The sequence below is a fragment of the Condylura cristata genome, unplaced genomic scaffold (genome assembly GCF_000260355.1).
Source record: "Condylura cristata isolate star-nosed mole 26May11 unplaced genomic scaffold, ConCri1.0 scaffold00018, whole genome shotgun sequence".
Lineage (NCBI taxonomy): Eukaryota > Metazoa > Chordata > Mammalia > Eulipotyphla > Talpidae > Condylura > Condylura cristata.
The window spans coordinates 40,752,114-40,772,523 of NW_004567119.1; the positions used below are offsets into that span (position 1 = coordinate 40,752,114).

Below are 20,410 nucleotides of genomic sequence, written 5' to 3' on the forward strand. Positions count from 1 at the left end.
CCTTCAAAATTTCCCTCACCCATCTAAACTGTCAACAACTTCCCTACTGGGTCAGATTTTTTTTTGGCGGGGTGGGGATCAGATTTTTTTTACACAGTCCACTGCCTTCTTGAGACTAAGACCTCATGGTGGGGGCACCAGGGCTGTGCCACTCGCTGTGTTCCACTGAGCCCACTCCACAGATGAACAGCAAGCGGGAACACCCCAGTTAGAGCCTCCTTTAACCCTGTAACTGCTGTGGGTTCCCCACCTCCTCCCCAGACTCAGTGACTCTGCCAGTTGCCCATACGCAAGGAGAAAAGGTCTGGAAGCCCCATCGGGGCAGGTATCTCCGGCTGGCAGGCTTGCAGAAGCCCTGGCTGTTGCGGGAGCAGGTGGGGAGCTAGAGCCGGCCAGAGCTGGGGTCGTTTGGGGGCCTCAGAGAGCAGAAGCTGGTAAGGGCGTGGGGGAGGGAGCCGCTCGCAGCCGGAGCCAGCCGGCTGCCTGCCTGCCCTTTGTCCTTATTCTCCTTTTCATCCACAGCCGGAGTCCCGGAGTTTCTCAATGGGGCAGGCGCTCGGGAATGCTCCACAGGGGGCGAGAGGGGCGGCCCGTGAGAGGGGAGGACATTCCAGGCATTCCTTACTTCTTTAAGGAGCACGGCTGTGGGGGCAGCGGGAGAGCTGCTACTCAGCGCTGGAAGGAAGGGGTTTTCTTTGGAAGGAGAGGATAAAGGCCTTGGGGGTGTCTTCAAAGCAGTAGGGGGACAGAGCTGGTTGGGGGCGGGGTGGGAGAAGAGGGTGGAGGCCGGGCTGTGTGATCACCAACCCAACCCCGTTCTTCCATTAGGGAGACCTCGCCCAGGGCTCGTCCACCTGTGAGTGCTTAGCAGGGCCAGGGAGCCTCAGATTGGAGAGGGTTTGGGGTGCTTGTGTTTTGTTTTTAAGTAGCGCGTTCTTTGTTTCCCACCCCAGGTGAGGGCGGGGGGGGGGGTTCAGGGGGGGCACGAGTATTATCCAGAGAGGGTTTCAAGACCTGCACCCCAGACACCAAAGGAAGCTGTTTCCCAATCACTGTTCTGGTTTTTAATGGAGTGGTTCTGTTCCAGGACAACCCCGATATGCAGCGGTGTTTTCGGGCTGCAGATGCAGGGAAGAGGGGAGCAGCAAGCAGAAAGCTCAGGGCCAGGAGTGAGGGAGCCAGAGACCCCTCCGGCCAGAGAAGATCCTCTTTCTCCCTGGTGAGCAGGAGATGATTGCAAAAACACCCCTCTGTTCACAGGACTTAGAAATCACAGTGAATTTACCTAGAACATTACTGAAAATGGCAAGATTTTCTTTTCTTTTCTTTTTTTTTTAAAAAAAACACAGTTGAAAACATAAAAATAAATAAGGACATTCCAGGGTCCTGGAAGCCCAGAAAAACAGACACATCCATTCTCAGTAGCAGGAGCAGCTCAGAGGTCAGAGTTCAGTGTCTTTGAGGTTCAAGGTGGGATCCCTGGAAGTCTGGGCCCCTGGAGATGTCGCTCAATAGCAGCCTGAGCCTTTTCAAGTCTTCTAGATTCAGAACAGCAGCTCGAGGAGGCTTGCGCCCCGTTTGGAGGATGGGAAAGGGGGGAGAACCTTTGAGGAAACAGAGGCGTGGTCTCTTACTGCTAGGGTACATAAGGCAGGGGGCACTCCAGGAGACTACTCTCAGGGTGCCCGGGCACAGAAGGGGTGCCACCTTCTAGTGTAGTGGTCGGTGGGGGTGGGATTGTATGTGAAGAGCTTCCAGCCTCTTTGGCAGGAAACGACCTCGCACAGACTTACTCATCTTACTCATCCCTGCCAGCAGGGCACCGGAGAGTAGCTGCCAAGCATGACCTGGCCTCAGTGGGGCCATTCCTCCCCTTTATGTTCTTGGCTCCATGGGGAACCAAGACGCCAATGACACAGAACTCGCAATGCAATGCCCGTGCTACTTCCCACATTCTCCCCAGCGCTCAACTGCAAACCAGCCCAGCTTTGGGCTGGGAAGCTGTCCTAGGAGGAGGGAGCAAGACATCTCCCCTCAGGGTGCAGCCAGGTGCTTCTCAGAGCCTGCCCCAGGGCGGGGGCCCCCTCCCCCACCCTCAGCTGAGCTTTGAGCAGACCCCCAGGACTTGTCGGTAGGCCTCTGTCACTTCCTGGCAGTCCGCTAGGGAAAAGCAGCTGTCCCCTCGGGGGTCCTGTCGCCAGCGTCTCAGGCCTCTGCTTCCAGGACCCTCTGAGGGGGGCTCCTCAAGGCCCATCAGGTCATCCACAGACACACAGCCCCGCAGCAGGGGGTCGGGGAACCGGTCAGGCAAGTCCAGCTGGTCAAAGGACTCGGAGGACAGGATGCTGTCCTCACTCACAGCCACAGAGGGGCGGCTGGCCCGGGCTGGCGAGTTGGGTGAGGCCAGTTCATCCAGGGAGCCAAAGACTGCAGGCCCGCTGAGCTCCAGGGTGGAGCGAGAGAACTTGCCATTGTGTTTCAGGATGCCCTTGCGGTGCACGGGCAGCCCTGGAGCTGGGGGGGGTTTCTGCTCCACGGAGTCCCCATTCACAAACACGTCCCCTGCATCCAAGAGCTCCCCAGACTCACTGGGTTCAGGAGACGAGTAGTAGCCAGACTCCCGCTGCCGAGACTTCTTGAGGATGCCCTTCTTGGGGAGCAGAGGGGCGGCCAGTCCAGGGCCGGCAGGGTCTGAGCCTTGCTCAGGGTCCTCCCTGGCCTTCTCCGAGGAGGTTGGCGCTTTCTTCTTGAGAATGCCCTTTGGCAGTTTGAGGCTGCCCTTGCTTGGGCGCGGGGAGGTGTCGTCAGTCATGTCCACCTGGAGATTCTGGGCCATGTCGTTTTCTTTGCGGGACTTCTTGAGGGAATGCTGGCGCTCCAGGCCTGGCCCCGGGCCGCCGCCTCCAGGTGCATGCTGCCTGAAGAAGCTGCAGACCTTGGCTCCGTTCTCCAGGAGGGGCCGGGAGGACCGCCGGAGCCAGTCGGCCATGGAGGCCCGGCTGGAGTCGCTGGTCGAGGGGCCTCCCTCCTGCAGCGCCTCTTGCTCCCCCACACGTGTGGCGTAGCCCCAGTTGACCCACCAGTGGCTGACCACATCCTCCAAGGTGGCCCGGCGGGTGGGGTTCACCATTAACAGCCACCGGATCAGGCCACAGGCGTCTGGAAGACAGAAGACGGGGATTCGGTTTGGTGGCCCAGAGAATGGGCAGCCCCTGGACACGTGCTGGACCCTGCTGCTCACTCCTTGTGGATGCGGCTGTTGCCACCAGGGCTGTGTGCACCTCTCTCCCCACCCACCTCCCCCTTCCTGGACTGCCTTTGAACTTCCTCTTCTGCCCCACAGCCCCTCAGGACCCAGGGGCTAAAGCCCCTTCAGTGTCCTGTATGTCAGCTGTCTTCTCCTCCCCTCCCTTGAGGGTGACACCCTGAAGCAGAGTCCCTTCAGAAGAAGCATCTGCATACAGCTGCTCCTGCCTGCCCTCACCAGAGAGGTGGGACAGGAAGATTCTAAGTTACAGCTTGGGAAGCACTTCCCACATTCGGTAAGCACTTCCCTTTCCAGGAAAGGAAACAGAGAGGCCCCCTCCCTCCTGGGAGGTCACTCTGGGAAGCAGGCAAGTGCCTGGGAGAAGGTGAGTGATCCACCCAGGGTGGGGTCCAACTTCACTGCCACCATTTCATTCCTGCCTGCGGCCTGGATGAGCCTCGAGCCTCCTTGCACTCACCAGAGGGTTTAGGTGGCTCCCGGTAGGCCCCGTTGCTGATCTGTTTCACCAGCGTCTTATGGTCCTGCCCGTCGAAGGGCATGGTGCCGTGGACCAGGATGTACAGGAGAACGCCCAGGGACCAGCTGTCCACCTGAGCAGAGGGGAGAATCAGCAGGGGACGCCTCAGGTTGGACGGCGTCCAGCTGCGCCTTGAACCCCCAAAGAAAGGGGTGCATGCTGGACAACCCAGAACCAACGCATTGAGGCCCACCTCCCAGTAGTACCCAGGGGCCAGGGCGTGACACTGCAGGAGGAGAGCCACAAACACAGAGCAGTGTTGGGGTCTTGTAAGGACACTCCCTCTCCGGGGAGGCTGAGTGGGTGCTGGGAAAGGATATGGGAACCAGGGAGACGTGAGGGGCAGAGAACTGGACTGCGGAGGAAAACACAAATTCTAGTTCCAATTTTGCCACTCCTGCTCGATACCAAGCAAATCACTTGCGGGGGGTGGGGGGGTTGGAGAGGTTGGGGGGTGTATGTGGAGGGAGGCTGAGTTCTGTGCCCTGGAAGCCAGCCTATCTCCGAGGGACTTGCAGTCACGGCAGGTGGCAGGGTCGGCAGCCGCTCACCTCTGGGCCTGTGTAGGGCCTCCCATTGATGATCTCGGGCGACGCATAGAGGGGACTCCCGCAAAATGTCTGCAGGAACTTGTCTTGATGGTAGAGGTTGGAGAGGCCAAAGTCAGCGATCTGCAGGATGGGGTCAGACAGAGGCAGGGGTCACTCCATGGCCATGAGCGTCTGCCGTTTTTAGCCTGGCCCTGCCCCGGCCTGAGCTGGAAAGCAGGGGTCTCGCGACCCTGGCCCCTCGCTGGCACTGAACAGAGCTCATGTGCTGGAAGAGAGCACCTGGGAGGCCATGCCAGGAGAGCATAGGCAGAGGCAGGGGGCCCTTGCTGCTCCCAGGCCCCTCGCTCAGGCTGTCCTCTCTGGAGACAGAGACGCTCCTGTCTGACTCGTCCTCCACAACCAGCAAGTCCACCTCTCGGGGCGGGGTGTCATGGCCACCTGCTGCTCTGTCAGTGTGCTCTCTGTACTAACCCATTCGCCACTGTCCACTGCAGCCTCGGTGTGATCTTTGGGACTAAGGGGACACTGACCAAAGCGGGGTCTGTCCGAGGGTGGGGTCGGCCAGTTTCTCATGCCAATGCCACACACTCAGAAGTCAGCCAGTCCCGCTAAACACAGACTTCATCTGTCCTTCCCAGCAAAGGGCCCATCCTCTGCCCACACCTGGGCAGCACCCGTGGGCACAAGAGCCCGGGTCCCCCTGTAGCTGAGGAGCAGTAATGAAGCTACAATAAAGACTGGGGCCGCGGAGATTGCCTAGGAGGAGAATCTTCTTATAGGGTTCCGTGAGACATCTGATGCTGAGGGCTGAGGGGCCCCAACCCAACTTCTTGCTCCCAGGAGAGACCCTTGAGAGACCCTTTCCTTGACCATGCATGCAGATAGAGGCGGAGGTCAATTCCCTGCAGTCCCCAACCTCTGGCCCCAGAAGGGGTCATGTGTGTCCAGGGTGGAGCTCCTGAAATGTTTATGGCTTTATTGGCCTCTTATCAAGCAGTTACAAGGCAAATCCCATAACAAAGGAGAAGGCAGAGTCAGGTGGGAAAGTCTCTGCCAGTCCAGGTTCTGTGGGTTTATGGGAGCCACAGTCCCGCCTACTGCAGCATCAAAGCCAGCCCCACCTGCTCTGGGAAATGGCTGGATAAGGGAAGTAAACTCGGTCAGGGCCACCTCAGGGCACAGGTCAGCAGCCTCTGGAGAAGGGATTGTGTTCTGGGTTTAGGTGGTTCTGAGGGCCTGAGTACAGAGTCTTGGCAGAGGCAACCCTTGCCATCTCTCCTTCCAGCCCTGAGAGCTGAGTTTATGGACTTCTCAGACCTAAACTAAGCACGCAGGCATGGGAAGTTAGGTGCTGGAGCGTGTGGCTTGGGGATGCCCCTCGTCAGAGCAGATTAAAGTATCAGCATGTGTGCATGTGAGGAGGCCTGGGGCCATGGCCTTTCCTGGCCAATCTCGAGGTTGTGAGCGCAAGCGGACCCCAGAAGAGACTGCTATCAGCCTGTGACATCGGAGCTCTGGTCTGGGAGCCAGCAGACCTCGCTGTGAGCCCAGGCGCAGCCATTTATAAAAGAAGGCACTGGAAGGGACAGAAATCTAAACTTGGCTTAACTCCTTCTGCTACCTCTGAGGGTTTTGGGATACTTGACAAGGGACAGGGCAGAAAGCCCAGCAAGGGGTGGGGAGCGCTTGGAAGCAAGAAGAGGGGCTCACCTTGATATTTCCATTGGCATCCAAGAGGATGTTCTCCAGCTTAAGATCACGGTGCACCACCCCGTTCTGAAAGAGGGAGGAATGAGGTTCAGGGCAAGGTCACCGAGGAGGGGAGAGGATGAGGACCTAGTCTGGAAGGTGGGGTAAACGCAGGAGGTTCAGATAGGGTGGGCACAGGTATGTCCTTACTGTCACTGACTGTGACACATCACAGGACCCTACAGCCCTGGCAAAGCCAGAGTGGCCATCTCCTCGGTGGAGAACCCAGATCTCGCCTCGGGTCTGCTTCTGTCTCCCTGAGGGAGCCTGCAGCAGTGACGGGCTGTCTCTGGAGCCCAAGGGACCCGGCAGCGCCCTGGTGGGGGCTCACCCGGTGGCAGTAGTGCACAGCCGAGACGATCTGCCGGAAGAAGTGGCGGGCATCACGCTCACTCAGCCGCGGCCGCTCGCTGATATAATCGTACAGGTCACCCCGGCTGGCGTATTCCATGACGATCACCATCTTGCTGCTGTTCTCAAACACTGGAGCAGAACAAGGTGGAAAGTCAGGGACTCGAAGATACTGCTCCCCCAGGTGGTGGGGGGCACTCCTCCCAGCCCCCAACCAGGCAGGACAGCTCTCCAGACGTGGGGGCCAGGGCGGGAGGCCTTTGAAGCTCCAGGAGCCACCAGGCAAAGCCAAAGCACCGGGCTCCCCTTCCCTCTCGTGGAAGGTCAGATTTTCGAGATTCTTAAAATGATCCTGCGCATGCCAGCCAGGCAGCCCCCGTCAGGGGCATGAAAATTCAACCTCTCTGCAGCAGCACCCAGTGCCCTTTGCCTGAGACGGTGGGCAAGCTCTGCAAATCATGAGGATGCAATGCCTCATCGCTCCCTAGCTGGGGGATCTGGACAAGTTATTCCACTACTGTGTTTCAGTTTCTCCATGTGAAGAATATAATGATCACATAAATAAAGAAGGTAGTAAATATAGGCGTCTCACAGGCTGGGGTAAGAAAGAGAAGCCAGTGAGAGCCGTGGGCAGGCTGGCAGACTGGCACCGGGTCTGATGTGTAAGTAAGCCCTCTGATTGGCGCCTACTGTTTAGACTTATTATCAGCAGCCTCACGCACACACTTGAAAAATAACCTCTCATGGTACAGGGTTTAAAGTCTCAGTGTTATCAAGTGAGCAATAGCCACTGTGGCCTGAGATTGATCTCCGGCCAGGATGCTGACCCACATGGCACAACAGACCTCTCCCGTCTCACCCGCTGCTCCCCTCAGTAGTGTATTTCAGTAGATCTGTCTGTTCTGCTCCCTACTCTGTCTCTTGTGAATCCTCTCACACCCCACATCTCTGGCCTACACCCCAGTTCTTATATGCATAACTTAATAAAATCTTTAAATAAAATATTTGGCAATTAATTGACTGACTGGGCTCCTGGCAGTCAGCCTGCCCCAGCTGGCTCATCTCCATGTGTAGGAGGGCCCCATCTTATGCCTCAGACCTCGTCTGGCCTCAGGCCCCTGGAAAGGTAGAGAAGGACCAGCTCACCAAACTGGCCCCTCAGCTGGGTGTGTCGGAGCACGCATGTCCGTGACACTGCATCTTTGTGTCAAACGGGTCCTATGAGTCTGGCTCGCCCAGCCAGCCCCAGAGCTACGGCTGTGTAATCTGTGGGAAACAGCTCAGGGAGGAGGTTCTACTGCAGGCTACTAGAGACATGGCCAGGAGGACTGTGCTTTTTCCCAGGGGAGCAGAGGCAAGTGGCCTTGATCCATGCTAGCCCAGGCCCTCGGGCTGCCTCGCGAACACCAGCCCGGTATCCGTGCCATGGAATTAGGGAGCAAGAGCCATCCAGGGTTAACTCTAGGAAACCCCTAGGGTAGAAGTCAGAACCCAGGCCGGAGCCTCCTTTCTCCCCTCTGCGGGCACCTCCCAAGCCTGCTGCAAGGAGGGGTGATCCTGGGGAGCTCTGCCGGGGGTGCTCAGTGACCACGACCTTTTGTTGCTGAATCTGAGGGTTTAGAACAAACCACATCCTGGCTTCAGAGCTCAGTTCCCAGATAACTGGGGTACAGATTGGGGGTGATGGGTACAATGCACTTGCTCACACGCACACACACAATCACCAGTCTCAGCTCTGCCCTCTGCCCACTCTTCCCTGGGGGAAATACACAGAGATACAATTAGCCTTCTCAGCCTCTTGCCTGGGCTCTTCATGGGCCAGCCTCAGGCCATAGGCCTGGTCAGTGGCTTTACCCTTGGCCCAGGAAGAGAACCCGAAAGAGAAAATTTCTCTCTTCCTTGCACCCCAGAATGTTCTGACAGAGGCAAAGCCACACAAAACTCTCTACCTCCCCTTCTGCAGCCGATGCCACCCCTCATTTCCTGCCTAATTGCTATTATGTAAAGACTTGAAGCAGACAGGTGTGTGTGGGAGGGTGCTCCCCCTCCTTGTCACCCTCTCTTGCTTGCTTTGTTGTCTGGGTCACAGGGAACGGAGCAGCTGGAGTGGAGCACCGCACTGATGTCAGAGTAGAGGAGGTCGAGAGGGAAGAGGAAGAGGCAGGGACCAGACCCTAGCAGCATGATTCAGAACCCAGGGCAGACTCTGGGAGACCTGGTTCTTGGGATGCATGAAGAAGAACAGCACCCACACACCGAGACAGGTGCAGGCCTACGGATAGTTCAGCCTCCCCCGGATCGCTAAGAATCTCGGCGGGGTGGGGAGCTAGCGCTCAAGTATGGAAACTCGAACAATAACAACAACACAGAGCCCACACTCTGTTGGTTTCCTCCTCTGAGCCAAGCCACCCGTGACATTTCACTTGAACTTTGTGGTGACCTGTGATGCGGGTGGGGTTATCTGGAATTGGGGCCCTGAGCAGAAATGAAAATTATTTGCCCAAACCCATACAGCTGGTTTCATATGCAACTTCTGCCTGACTCTTCTGTCCTTTTCCCACTTTTGTGTCATCTGATCTGACTGCTCCTACACACGCACACATGACCCCCTCGTACCTTCATGGATGGCGATGATGTGGGGATGGTTAAGTGAAGACATGATCTCAATCTCCCTCCGAATGTTAATCATATCTTGCTCATCCTTGATTTTATCTTTCCGAATTGACTTGATGGCCACCTGGGAAGAGAGAATGTGGAGAATGAGAAAGATCTAGCATGAAAAGATGCCCTGAGGACACTCAAGGAGCCCCGAGCTTGATGATCTGCCTGAAGCTGCTGTATCTAGAGATGCAGGGTGGTAGCAAGGCTGGAGAGTGTTCTTTTTGGACAAGGTTCTCACCTCATTCGGGTCCAGCCCATGGCACAGATGGTGATGGGCTCTTAACAAGGAAGCCGACAGACTGTGTTCATTAAGTCAGTGCTCTATGGCTTACAAAGCAATGCCAGGCCCTCCCTAGTGGTGCAATGGGTTAAAGCGCAGCACTGAAGCATGAGTTCAATCCCAGGCCATGGAGGTGACCCACATGGTGCCGCAGATCTCTCCTGTCTCTCCTGCTGCTCCCCTCAGCAGTGTACTTCATTAATCTGCCTGCTGTGCTCCCCACTCTGTCTCTGGTGAATCCTCTCACCACCCCCTGCACCTCTGGCCTGTACCCCAGTTCTGTATGCATAAATAAATAAATCTTAAAAGAAAAAAAAAAGGTAATGCCAGCTATATTTTGAGGACAAGGAGGGGGTCCATTTTATTCACCACTGGATATGAGTTCAGTGCCTGGCATGCAGTTGGTGCTGAGAGACCATGTTGTGCTGGTAAATAAACTGCTCTTCACATCAACAGAAAGCATCATCGGGCCCTCCCTGGTGGCGCAACAGGTTAAAGTGCAGCACTATGAAGCTAGCCGCAGCTGCTTCAGCAACTTTGATCCCCGGCCAGGGAGCTGACCCACATGGCACAGCAGACCTCTCTGACCAGTCCGCTGCTCCCCTCAGCAGTGTATTTCAGTGCCTCTCACCACCCCTGCACCTCTGGCCTGACCCCTGTATACACAAATAAATAAATCTTAAAAAAAAAAAAAAAAAACGAGCATCATCATCCCCATTTACAGGTGAGGAAACCGATGCCAAGAGAGGCTAATGACTTGCTCAGAATCACAAGGTCTCTAATGGCCAGACACACATGAACCGTGAAAACATTATGCTGAGGAAATAAACTGGACACAAACACGAGTATTGTACAGTTTCCCTTAGATGAGGCAATTGGAATTGGCAAAGTTGGAGGAGGGAAAGCAGAAGAGAGGTTATCAGAGCTGGGGAGTGGTAGAGAGGGACTTTGGTAGAGTGGGAGGTTACTGTTTAATAGGGACAGAGTATCTGTTTGGGACCATGCGAGGCTCTAGAAATGGGAAGTGGTGATAGTTGCACAACATGTCACTGAATCGTATACTTGAGATGGTTAAAATCGCAAGTTTTAATTTTGTATCGGTTTAACTACCCCCAAAAATCACCTACAAAACCCATAGTTTCTTCAGCCTAGGTGAGGAATATCCCTTTGCCAGCAACCCAGGACGAGAGAGGTGCACAGTCCTCTGGGCTTCGCTGTCTTGTCTGTAGGGTGAAAACACTGCATAAGGACTGCCCCTTGGTGCAGGCGCTGTGGTCAGGAAGGACGGGGTGGGGCCAGAGGAAATGGAGAAACACTTGCCAAGAAGCAGTTTCAGCAGAGCTCTCAGAGCCTGTGGTGTTTTTCTCCCCCTCAGCAGCAGCGCTGACAAGGGGACAGGGCCTGTGAGGTGTGTGTGCGTGAGGCGCTGCCTGGAAACTGGGGATTGGGGTTCTCCTCCCGGCTCCTCCTGGCTCTTGGGTGTCTCCGTGGGGAGATGGTTTTGCTTCTCTGTGAAATAAACAGGCTGAACGAAGGTGTCTGAGGAGCTTGCCTGCGTCCGCGGAGTCTGTGGGACGCGCCCACGAACGCAGGCCGCGGGGCCCTGGGAGCTGACGAGGCATCTGTGCTGGCAACAGGGCAGGAGTCATGGGCTGCTCCTGATAAGCCTCTCCTGGACACGAATGGTAAATACCAGACTTCCTCTTATGGGAGATGGTGAGTTATGAGAAACGAAGACACAGACTGAGGCAAATGGCGCTTATTCAGCTTCCCAGAAGGGTTTGCGTCCCCTCGAGGTTCAAAAGGAAACAGAAAAAAGGGACCCTCTGCCCCAGGGGAGGGGCCTCTAATCCAGCCTTTCACAGGGCTCTGGAGGCAGACAATGGCTTCCGGCTAGAAGGGACAGCGGCCAGGCAGGCCTGTGCTGCCCATCGGAGAAGAATGCGGAACAGCCCTAATCCTGTAAGAGGAGCTGCTCACAATGCCCATGGCAGGTCACCCGGGCAACGGGCCGAGCCAGGGATGGCTTGCCCTTCGACCCGCTCCTCCCCCAGCTGCCTCTATGAGAAAGCAGGGAGGCCAGGCTCTCCAGCCTTCCAGGAGCAGGGCCGGGAGTACAATGGCAGTGGGCGGGACGGTCACCTTGGAGCCTCTTCCCCAAGATGCTGGAGAGGCCCAGGATGCAGCTGGTGGGGACACAGGACACACAGGATGGGGCTCACCTCAGGCCCCTTCACTACCGCCCCCTCAACCCCCACCCATTCTGCTCTGAATCACCCCAGTAAGTTAAGCAGAAAAATCCCTGGCTTAGAAGTGGACAGAGCGGGTAGGAAGGAAGGTTCTTGAATCTTCCTCCAACTACGAAACAGCTCTCTTTGGGACTGAAACTGAGCGGCAGGCCTTTCTCTCCCTGTCGTTTCTCCCTCCCTCAAGGGCTAATTTAATGGACTAGTTCTTTTCTTTCTAAAATCCTTTGCTTTTAAAAATCAGACAATACATAAAGTGTTCTGAGCTCTTCAGAGACAAAGGACCATAAAATTGTATTGATAATAGTGAAAACAGTCACATATAAATCACAGCTAGATAATAAAGCAGAAATACACCTGAGTGCTTACAATGGACACAGACACAAAAAACCAGGCACATTCTGGCTGCACAATTGTATATATACAAATGTACACAACAGGGAGATGAATCAATGCTGCCTTGGGGGGAGAAACCTAAGACAGCAAGACCTAGATGAAATGAGGTTTAAAAAAGGGTCTGAGGGATGTTAGGAGTCGCAGCTCACACACAAGTGGAACCACGAGCTCTATGTGCTTCTAAATCAGAATCGTCGATTCTCTGAACCCTGGGCTCAGTCCGAGCCCCCCAGAGCTCATGCTCCACCCTCATGAGGCTGCATCAAGCACCCCCAGTTACCAACATCAGGCCCCTGGACAGCATTGCTTGGCTGGCACTTTCCAGCAAGGAAATCAGTGATGTCATTAGGCCTGCACTGGCTCCAAGCAGGTGCCAGACAAGAAGAGCAACTTAGAATTTCCTGGATCCTAGACCGAGCTTGCATCCAGAAAGCAGCAAACAGTTGTTAGCTGGTAAACTCTATTGATTAAGGCACTGGGCTGACCCCTGACCGATGTTTCTGGTGCCTGGATAAGAGTTCCTGTGCTGAAGGTTACCCTTGATGACCAGAACTGATTCAGAGGATCTGTGTCTTCATCTGCAAGGTAACTGAGCAACCACTTTCTAGAACCAAAATTTACTGACTAGAGCCAAGAAGGAGCGAAACAATCACTGGTGGATCACCCGGAGGTAGGAAGGCCTGGAGACGAGCCTACACATCTCAGTACAAGTTACTAAGAAAACCCTTTTTACTCTGCAAAGTTTCCAAGTTTAGAGGATAGATTTTATGACCACCTACTCACAGGGAGCACAAGGTGACCGTGGGATGCCAGGATCATGCCAGGCCAGCGGAGGAGGGGTGGGCAGCCCCACAATCCAAACCTTCCCCAGCTAAGCACCTCAAGGTGGGTCACATCAATGACCTGGCCAGCTGGCACCAGTTTTAATGGCCACATCTAACAAATGAAAGGGCATTTATTCTCCAAACGTGATGAATGTCTGTGGTGTGTCTGGTGCTAGGTTAGGTGCTGGGAATTCAGCACAGACTGGACTGTCCCTGCGCCATCCAAGGGAAGATGGCAATTACGTCAACTCCAGTCTAGTATGACAAACACCACAGTTGAGCTCCCTGCCTGCCCAGGGTCTCCAGGAGTATAGGAGAGAGGTTTGTTTGCCTGGAGGAGCAGGAAAACAATCTCTGGGAGAGAACTTTGCTTTAGACCTTGCAGGATGACTGGGGTCTGCTGAGCTAAGAGCACCTGCTGTGGGTGCTGTGGGTTGCAGAGAGCAATAAAGGCATTCAAGACAGAAACAAAGGTTTGAGCAAAAGACCACAAAGACTGCACAAATGTGCACATCAGGGTCACGAAGCTGCCTTCCAAACTCTAGCATTCTCTGAGGCGCTGCTTCTGAGCTGGGAACCAGCTACTAGCCAGGGAGGCGCTGGTTTCTGCAGAGACCCCAGCTCCATCTCTGTTAAGCTGCACGAACCAGATTCCTATGCATTTTGTCTCAAAGAGTCTCTCAGCCCCCCCCCCCCCCCCCCCCCCCCCCCGTGGCCTGCATGTTGGAAAGGTAGCGGGGATGATTCTCTGTGGGGTCCAGAAAGGGCACCGATGGCTTTAAGGTTCTTGGAAAACATGCAGGTACAATCAGGGTCCAGGATGGAAGACGAAGCGGACATCTCGGCAGATGCCCTGTCTCCGGCCCCTGGAGAAGAGAAAGAGCTACCCCTTGTGTGCTAGGACCAGGGCACCCCCATCCCACCAAGAGATGTGCATACAGGCGAAAGAAATGGTACCGGGGCCCAGTGAGTTCCCCGCTGCTGCCCAGGCAGGAACTCAGATCAGGAGTGATCTGGATTCTGGAGAGGGTGGCAGCAGAGAAGCCTTCGAATAGGCTCAGAGATGCTGGCTCTCAGTGTGGGTGAGTGGGTACAAACCAGCGTCTGGTCACAGCTAAAGCCAGGAGCTAGCAGAAATCCTTGACTCCTCTGCTGAAGTCTGGGAGGTGGGGCAAGGAGCTGGAGGATGACCCACTTAGATAATGGGCTGGGTAGAGCTGGGCCGGGAGGCTCACCACCCCAGAAGGCCTCCTGGAGACCCAGGCAGAGAGCAGGCATGGGCTCTGGAAGCAGTCTGCGATGCCTCCCCTAATGTCCAGGCTGTGTACACCTGCGGCCCACACTGCCAGCTCTCAGCAAGGCTTTCTGCCCAGCCCACTGTGTGGTTTGGCTTGAGCCCAAGGGCGTCTCCACAGCCAGGGCCTCCCTCCCTGCTGCTGAGCAGGCAGGTGCTGGAGGAGCTCGAGGGGCGTGTCCCCAGAAGAGGCCTTTGGCAGTGGCTCAGGCGGAACCGTGAGGAAGGAGAGGAGCACTGTGAACAAAGCAGAGACCAAAGTGTTTGACTTAAGGAAGCTGTTCTCTTGCTCAGAGAAGGACAGATCCAGAATTGGGGGCCCCCAGGAGAGGGAGAGGAGGGACTAGTCAAAGCCAGTCCTGCCGGCAGTAATGACACTGTCAGCTGATCCGCTGAGCCCTTCACAGAGATTATCGTATTTGATATTATGAGAACCCCCACAAGCTAGGACTTATTATAGTCCCCACTTCACAGATGAGAAAGTGGAGATACAGAGATACTAGTCACATGGCTGGCAAGCAGCAGAGAAAGATTTGAACCCACTGAGCTAAGCAGACTTATTCTTTTAGTTTTTTTAATTTAAAAAAATTTAATTAAAAATAGATTTTTGGGGGGCCCTCCCTGGTGGCCCAATGGTTAAAGCACAGCACTAAGTAGCTAAAACCACGCCTGAGTTGGATCCACGCCCTGGAGGTGACCACATGGCAGGGCAGACCTCTGCTGACCTGCCTGCTGCTCCCCTCAGCAGTGTACTTCATCAATCTGCCTGTTTTGCTCCCCACTCTGTCTCCGGTGAAGCCTTTCACCGCACCTGTACCTCTGGCCTGTACCCCAGTTCTTGTATGCATAAATAAATAAATCTTTGTTAATAAAAAAGATTTTAAAAAATATTTTATTTATGCATACAGAACTGGGGTACAGGCCAGAGGTGCAGGAGAGGGTTTGTGAGAGGATTCATCAGAGACAGAATAGGGAGTAAAACAGGCAGATTGACTGAAATACACCACTGAGGGGAGCAGTAGGTGAGAGAGGTCTGCTGCCCATGTGGGTCAGCTCCCTGGCTGGGCATCATCAAACTCAGGCCTCAATCCTTAGTGGGGACAATGCTGAGACTTAACCCCTAAGTCACCAGGGAGACCCAAGATTTAGTGTTTTGAAGACCACTTTGGATTATTCAGCTTATTTCTAGATATGAATTGCACTTCTACTGAAATATCTAATAAAGGTAAATATCTAATAAAGGAATGACATCAGAGTCAAACAAATTGCAATGATGGGATCTTAAGTAGTAAAAAATTCTTAAGGCTAGATTTTAAAGACGGCTGCTCCCTGACACCTTGCCAGCTGGGGGACCTGAGTCTGGGCCGCCTGTGAGTGTCCCCTTGCTCGGGTGCACAGCTTCAGCAGCCTTCTTGCCGGGAATGTGGTGTCGTCCACCCACCCAGGAGCCCTCATCACAGCCCGTGTGCGTGGATGCTGGTTCCTCAGGACTCCGCCCACCCTCAGCACTGCCCAGAGCCCTGGAGCACTGCAGCAGTGGAGCCAGGGTTGAGGCTAGGAGTGGAATGACAAAGCACAGGAGACAAGCCCTGGCTCAGCTCAAGGCCAACTCCCAGCCCAAGACTATTTGTCATCCAGGGCCTGGGGCAGTCAAGTCAGGAGCCTGAGCTGCGGGAGTGCCACTAGGCCAGCACAGGAGAAGACAGACTCCTCTCAGCCTCAGTTTACCCATCTAGGGTAGGACCATCTCATTTTCAAACTTTTCAAAGTCCTTCCAGGGGCCTCCTTGGTGGCTCAAGGGGTTAAGTCTCAGCACTACGAAGCTGTCAGCAGCCACTGCAGCAGCAGTTCCATCCCCAGCCAGGGAGCTGACCCATATGGCACAGCAGACCTCTCTTTGTCTCTCTGCCTGCTGCTCCCCTCAGCAGTTCTGCTTCCCACTCTGGGAAAAATCTCTCATCCCCTTCCCCACACCTCTGGCTTATACCACAACTCTTGAAAGCATAAATAAATAAAATAAATATTCAAAAAAATAGAGCCCTTCCACTCCAGCCCACCAATCCAATATATAAAATAGACAGATGCACCAGTCACCATCCACTTGGATACTCTCTCTAGCATCACAGTATCCCTTCCATGCAGATCATCCACAAAGTTTTGGTGGGTGCTCCACCATCCCAGGGGAGCCCCCAGCAGGTGATTTTCTCTTTAGGAGGAGGGGTGGTTAGGGGGGCTGGAAGAGTCAGGAGGAAATGTCATTTGGATACCAGGAATGTACTCAGAGACTAGAAGATCCAGAGCAAATATTTGTCTTTCCTTTGATGCTCTCCTGGAGTAGCTATTAGTTCTGCCCACCCCACCTCCTACCCCTCCCTCTGGACAGTCCCATCTGGCCCTGAGATCTTGTCTAGGCTGGCTGGGAATGAGAGTGTGTAAGAAAAGTGTAGGGAAAATTGGGGTGGCAGTCAGCCAGCAGACTTTCCTCTAAATCGAGCCCCCACTGACATTTTCAGTTCATTTTAGGGAGGTCTTGGGCAGCTCCCTACTGCTGTCCCCACTGAAGTATCCCAAAGCCCCAGGGCCCCCGTTCTTTCAGGGAAAGACAATCAGCCTCAGTGTGGGGGTGGGGTGGGGAAGAGAATTCCTCCAGAATTGAGAAACCATTAGCACAGCAGGTGATTACTCTTGGGGGGGGGGGGACATCCCTGAGTAAGTTCCCTGCAGAAGAAGAAGCTGGATCTATGGGTCAGGGAGGCTTAGAGCTGGTCCCCTTGCTCCTGCTCTTGGCTCCCTGCCTATACTCAAAGGCTTGGGACAGGGAGGATCTTCTGAATGCTCTGTTCTGATGTAATAAGAGCTGGAATCCCTGCCTATAGCCACTGAGGTTTGAAAACTGAAAGCTGGCTTATCTCGCTCCAGAATCTATGAGATTGTGACTCTCTCTCTCATGTACACACTTGTGTATGTACACATATACACTCATTCATACACACACACACCTGCATGCAGTGGCCAGTCCAGAACCTGATAGGATTGCTGGACTTCAGTTTCCCTGTTTCTTCGTCCTCCCAGTCCACATTCAATCTCATCCTGCTGCCCCACCACCACCTTGAGGCACAAGCCAGACTGCTATTTTCCATCTAAGCCCCTGACAAAGTGTGGGCCCAGTGGTCTCAGGCCTGGGCCCTCACCTGGTCCTCATGCCGTGTAGAAAAAGAAAGAAAAGCGAAGCCAGGAAGTCCATGATTGCCCAATAGCTGTAACCTGGCAGCGGGTAACTGGGGACTGTGCCAGGCGTTAGCAAGAAAAACACACTCGGTCCTATTGATGGAGCTAGTGTCCACCCCCTTTCTCCAGCATCCACTCCTCTTCACCAATAAAATGACTTCTTGTATTTCAAACCAGCTATTCGCTGCAAAGGCAAACAATTTGCTGTGCTAGCTGATAAGGTAAACCATGGCCACACACACACACACACGCACACGCACGCTCACGCACGCACACACGTACACATGCTTCCAGCGTCCAGCACAGACCCCGAGACTACCTGCCCTGAAAGGCTTGCTAAAATTTTAGCCCATTGTTTAGCACCACCCTAGACCGTCAGAATAAAGCCCCCTGAGTGGACAACAGAGAGTATTTTAAACAGGTACTTCAGGTGGTTCTGAAACATGTTAAATTCAAGTTCGAGAACACTGCTAGCTAACTTTTGTCAAATTTGCCCTCTGTTCAGGGCTGGCCTTTCCAGACACATCAGTTCTCACTCTGGGTTCTGTGGGTCAGAAACTACAGAATTCATTCGGAGTTCATTCAGTCCTCATAGCAGCTGGAGAGGGAGGCTGTATTTTCTTTGTTTTCACAAGCAGGGAGACCAGTAAGCTGCTCAAGGTCACACAGCTGACTATTACCACCCCTACTACTACAGTATTGTAGTAACTCTTATCCCAAATTAACAGGACACATTCCTAAAAAGACCCCAAATGCAAAGGTATCTGGCACCAGTGGCCTTGTCCAAATAGACCAGGGCCTGGTTTGACATTTTCTGGAACAGCAACCAAAAAGCCCACAATCGCTTTGATTCAACATTCCATCTGGAAAGACCTAAGTGTCAAACCCATCCCCCACCCACCCTCGCAGCACTCCCCATATGCAGGGCCCTGGATTACTAGGAAAAACAAGGCACCGGACAGGTCTTTCATTCACTTATCCACAAACTCACTAACCCCCGTCTAAGGTCAGGTGCCTGTACTTCCTCTTCTCCATTTCACTCGATTGGGAAATCTCTTCCATGTAAATTCAACTAAAGTCCATCTCCTTTCCGGGGCCTTCTCATCCCAACAGGGCACACTATTGTCTTTGATGATGTGGTCCATGCCGACTCTCCACCTCACACATCTGCTGCCACCACCTGCTGTCGGGGTGTCCCGGGCCCGCGAGCACGGGACCTGCACTGAACGCCCCTTGCCCCCACACACGGCAGCCTCGGCGTGGGAAAGACGGTGACTCCACTGAGCAAGACAGTAGTCCCCTGTCCAGCCACCGAGCAAGACACTCGTTTCCCGTCTACCCTCAGTCAGTTCCTAAGTCCCGCTGGCCAAACCCCCAGTCCGCCGCGCCACGCTCCGAGCGGGAGCGGGAGGGAGGCGTCTACTCACCAGGCGCCCCGACTTCTCCCGCGCCTTCTTCACTTTCCCGTAAGTGCCCTTGCCCAGGGTCTCCAGGAACTCGTAGCGATGCCGCAGGTTGTGTTTGTGGTGGTGCCGCTTCACCGCCTGCTTCTTCATCAGGGGCTTGGGCGACTTGATGAGCCCGTCTGCCAGCGGCCGGGGGAGCTCCCCAGACTGGGCGACGGCGGCCGCCGAGGGTGCCGGGCCAGCGCGCCGGGGGAAAGCCAACGACTCCATGGCGAGCAGGCGTGAGCCGGGCGGAGGGGAAGCTTCCGCGCAGGGAGAGCTGGAGCCCGGCCACTCGTCGGCCACCGGCCTGGAACCACAGCCGCCCGGAGCGCACGCCAGCCGCGGCGTTCCGAGTTGTTATAAAGAGCCGCGGAGGCCCTGGCCACGCCCCCCACGCCCATTGGCCCGCTCGCGAGGCTGTGTGACTGCGGCCTCTCTCATTGGCTCGCCGTCCGCCACTCCAGCGAAAGGTGTCAACGCGGACCCCGAGGTCCGCGGGACCAAACGCGAGAGGCGGGGGTGTCGGTGGAGGCTGCATGGTGGGCTGGTACTACTGAGGTCTGGGTTTTTCGAGGGTCCCTGGAGCTGCTCTGGCCTCTGAGTAGCTCTGGGTCCCGGTTTCCGCCCCATGGTGCCTCTGTTGGTTGGTTTCTCAACAACTGGGGGCCACCCGGGAGAGCTGACACCCAAAGACGTCCCCATTCCGAGTCATTTGCTCCGCTCAGTCAGAATCTATAAAGTCCCTTTAAGATTATAAGGGGGGGATTATAAGGGGGGGATTATAAGGGGGGGGCCCTCCCAGGTGGCGCAGCGGGTTAAAGCACAGCACTGAGAAGCTTAGGCCACTTCCGCATGAGTTCGATCCCTAATTGCCCTGAGGAGATCCACATGGCCCAGCAGACCTCTCCTGACCCGCCTGCTGCTCCCCTCAGCAGTGTACTTCGTGGATCTGCCTGTTCTGCTCCCCACTCTGTCTCTGGTGAATCCTCTCACCCTCCGCATCTCTGGCCTGTACCCCAGTTCTGTATGAATAAATAAAATCTTAAAAGGATGGACAGGGGCACAGGCACACTCGTGCCAAGTTGGGAGGTAGGGGAGACTGATGAAAAGCTGTTACAGTTGTGAGTTCACCTCTCTTCAGTTAGGTAGGTCAATCTTCACTGGATTCCCAAAATCCTTTTCTGGAAAGTTCTCACTCCGTCAAAGAAGATTTGAGTGGTTCTCTCAAGAGGTGGAATTTATGAACTATTAGAAGAGAGTAGGAAGGCAGTGGGACAGTCTAAGAAAACCGGTTGAGTAATATAAAGATGCATTATATCCCTACTATTTATCTGGGGTCCCTAAATCTGTACATAGGTGTCCAACCAAGGCTTTCCTCTTTATGATCTTGGAATTGGATGACTTCGCAGGTCACTAGTTTGGACTGGGCTTTAAGGTCTGGAGCACTAGAAGTCCCATTTAGATAGAAATGAGAATATCCCTAGGTTCTCCTCCTGCTCTAAATGTGAAGCATGAAGGGGAGGAAGGAGCATTTCTCCCGAGTCTTCATGAGAACTCAGTCCTGTGGAGTGACCATACCACCACCCAATGCACTCAC

At 54.6% G+C, this 20,410-nt stretch overlaps 1 protein-coding gene across 1 annotated transcript; it reads right to left on the bottom strand.

Annotated features, from left to right (window-relative positions):
- Positions 1-1,335: 1,335 nt before the first annotated feature.
- NUAK2 (NUAK family, SNF1-like kinase, 2) lies at positions 1,336-19,044 on the bottom strand. The gene is made up of 7 exons (XM_004685549.2): positions 18,793-19,044; positions 9,053-9,173; positions 6,417-6,568; positions 6,047-6,112; positions 4,337-4,456; positions 3,726-3,858; positions 1,336-3,159 (listed from the first exon to the last, which is right to left on the bottom strand). Exons 1-7 carry the CDS (start codon positions 19,039-19,041, stop codon positions 2,096-2,098), a joined length of 1,905 nt encoding a protein of 634 aa, XP_004685606.1. The 5' UTR covers positions 19,042-19,044; the 3' UTR covers positions 1,336-2,095.
- Positions 19,045-20,410: the final 1,366 nt, after the last annotated feature.

What these genes read in the sequence shown, in the direction of transcription:
- NUAK2 (XM_004685549.2), bottom strand. Translation starts at nt 19,041, where the DNA reads ATGGAGTCGTTGGCTTTCCCCCGGCGCGCTGGCCCGGCACCCTCGGCG. An exon ending in GGCCCTACACAGGCCCAGAG is followed by an intron (nt 3,859 to 4,336) that starts GTGAGCGGCTGC and finishes CCCTCTGCTCAG; the next exon opens with GTGGACAGCTGGTCCCTGGG. An exon ending in GGAGCCACCTAAACCCTCTG is followed by an intron (nt 3,160 to 3,725) that starts GTGAGTGCAAGG and finishes TCTGTCTTCCAG; the next exon opens with ACGCCTGTGGCCTGATCCGG.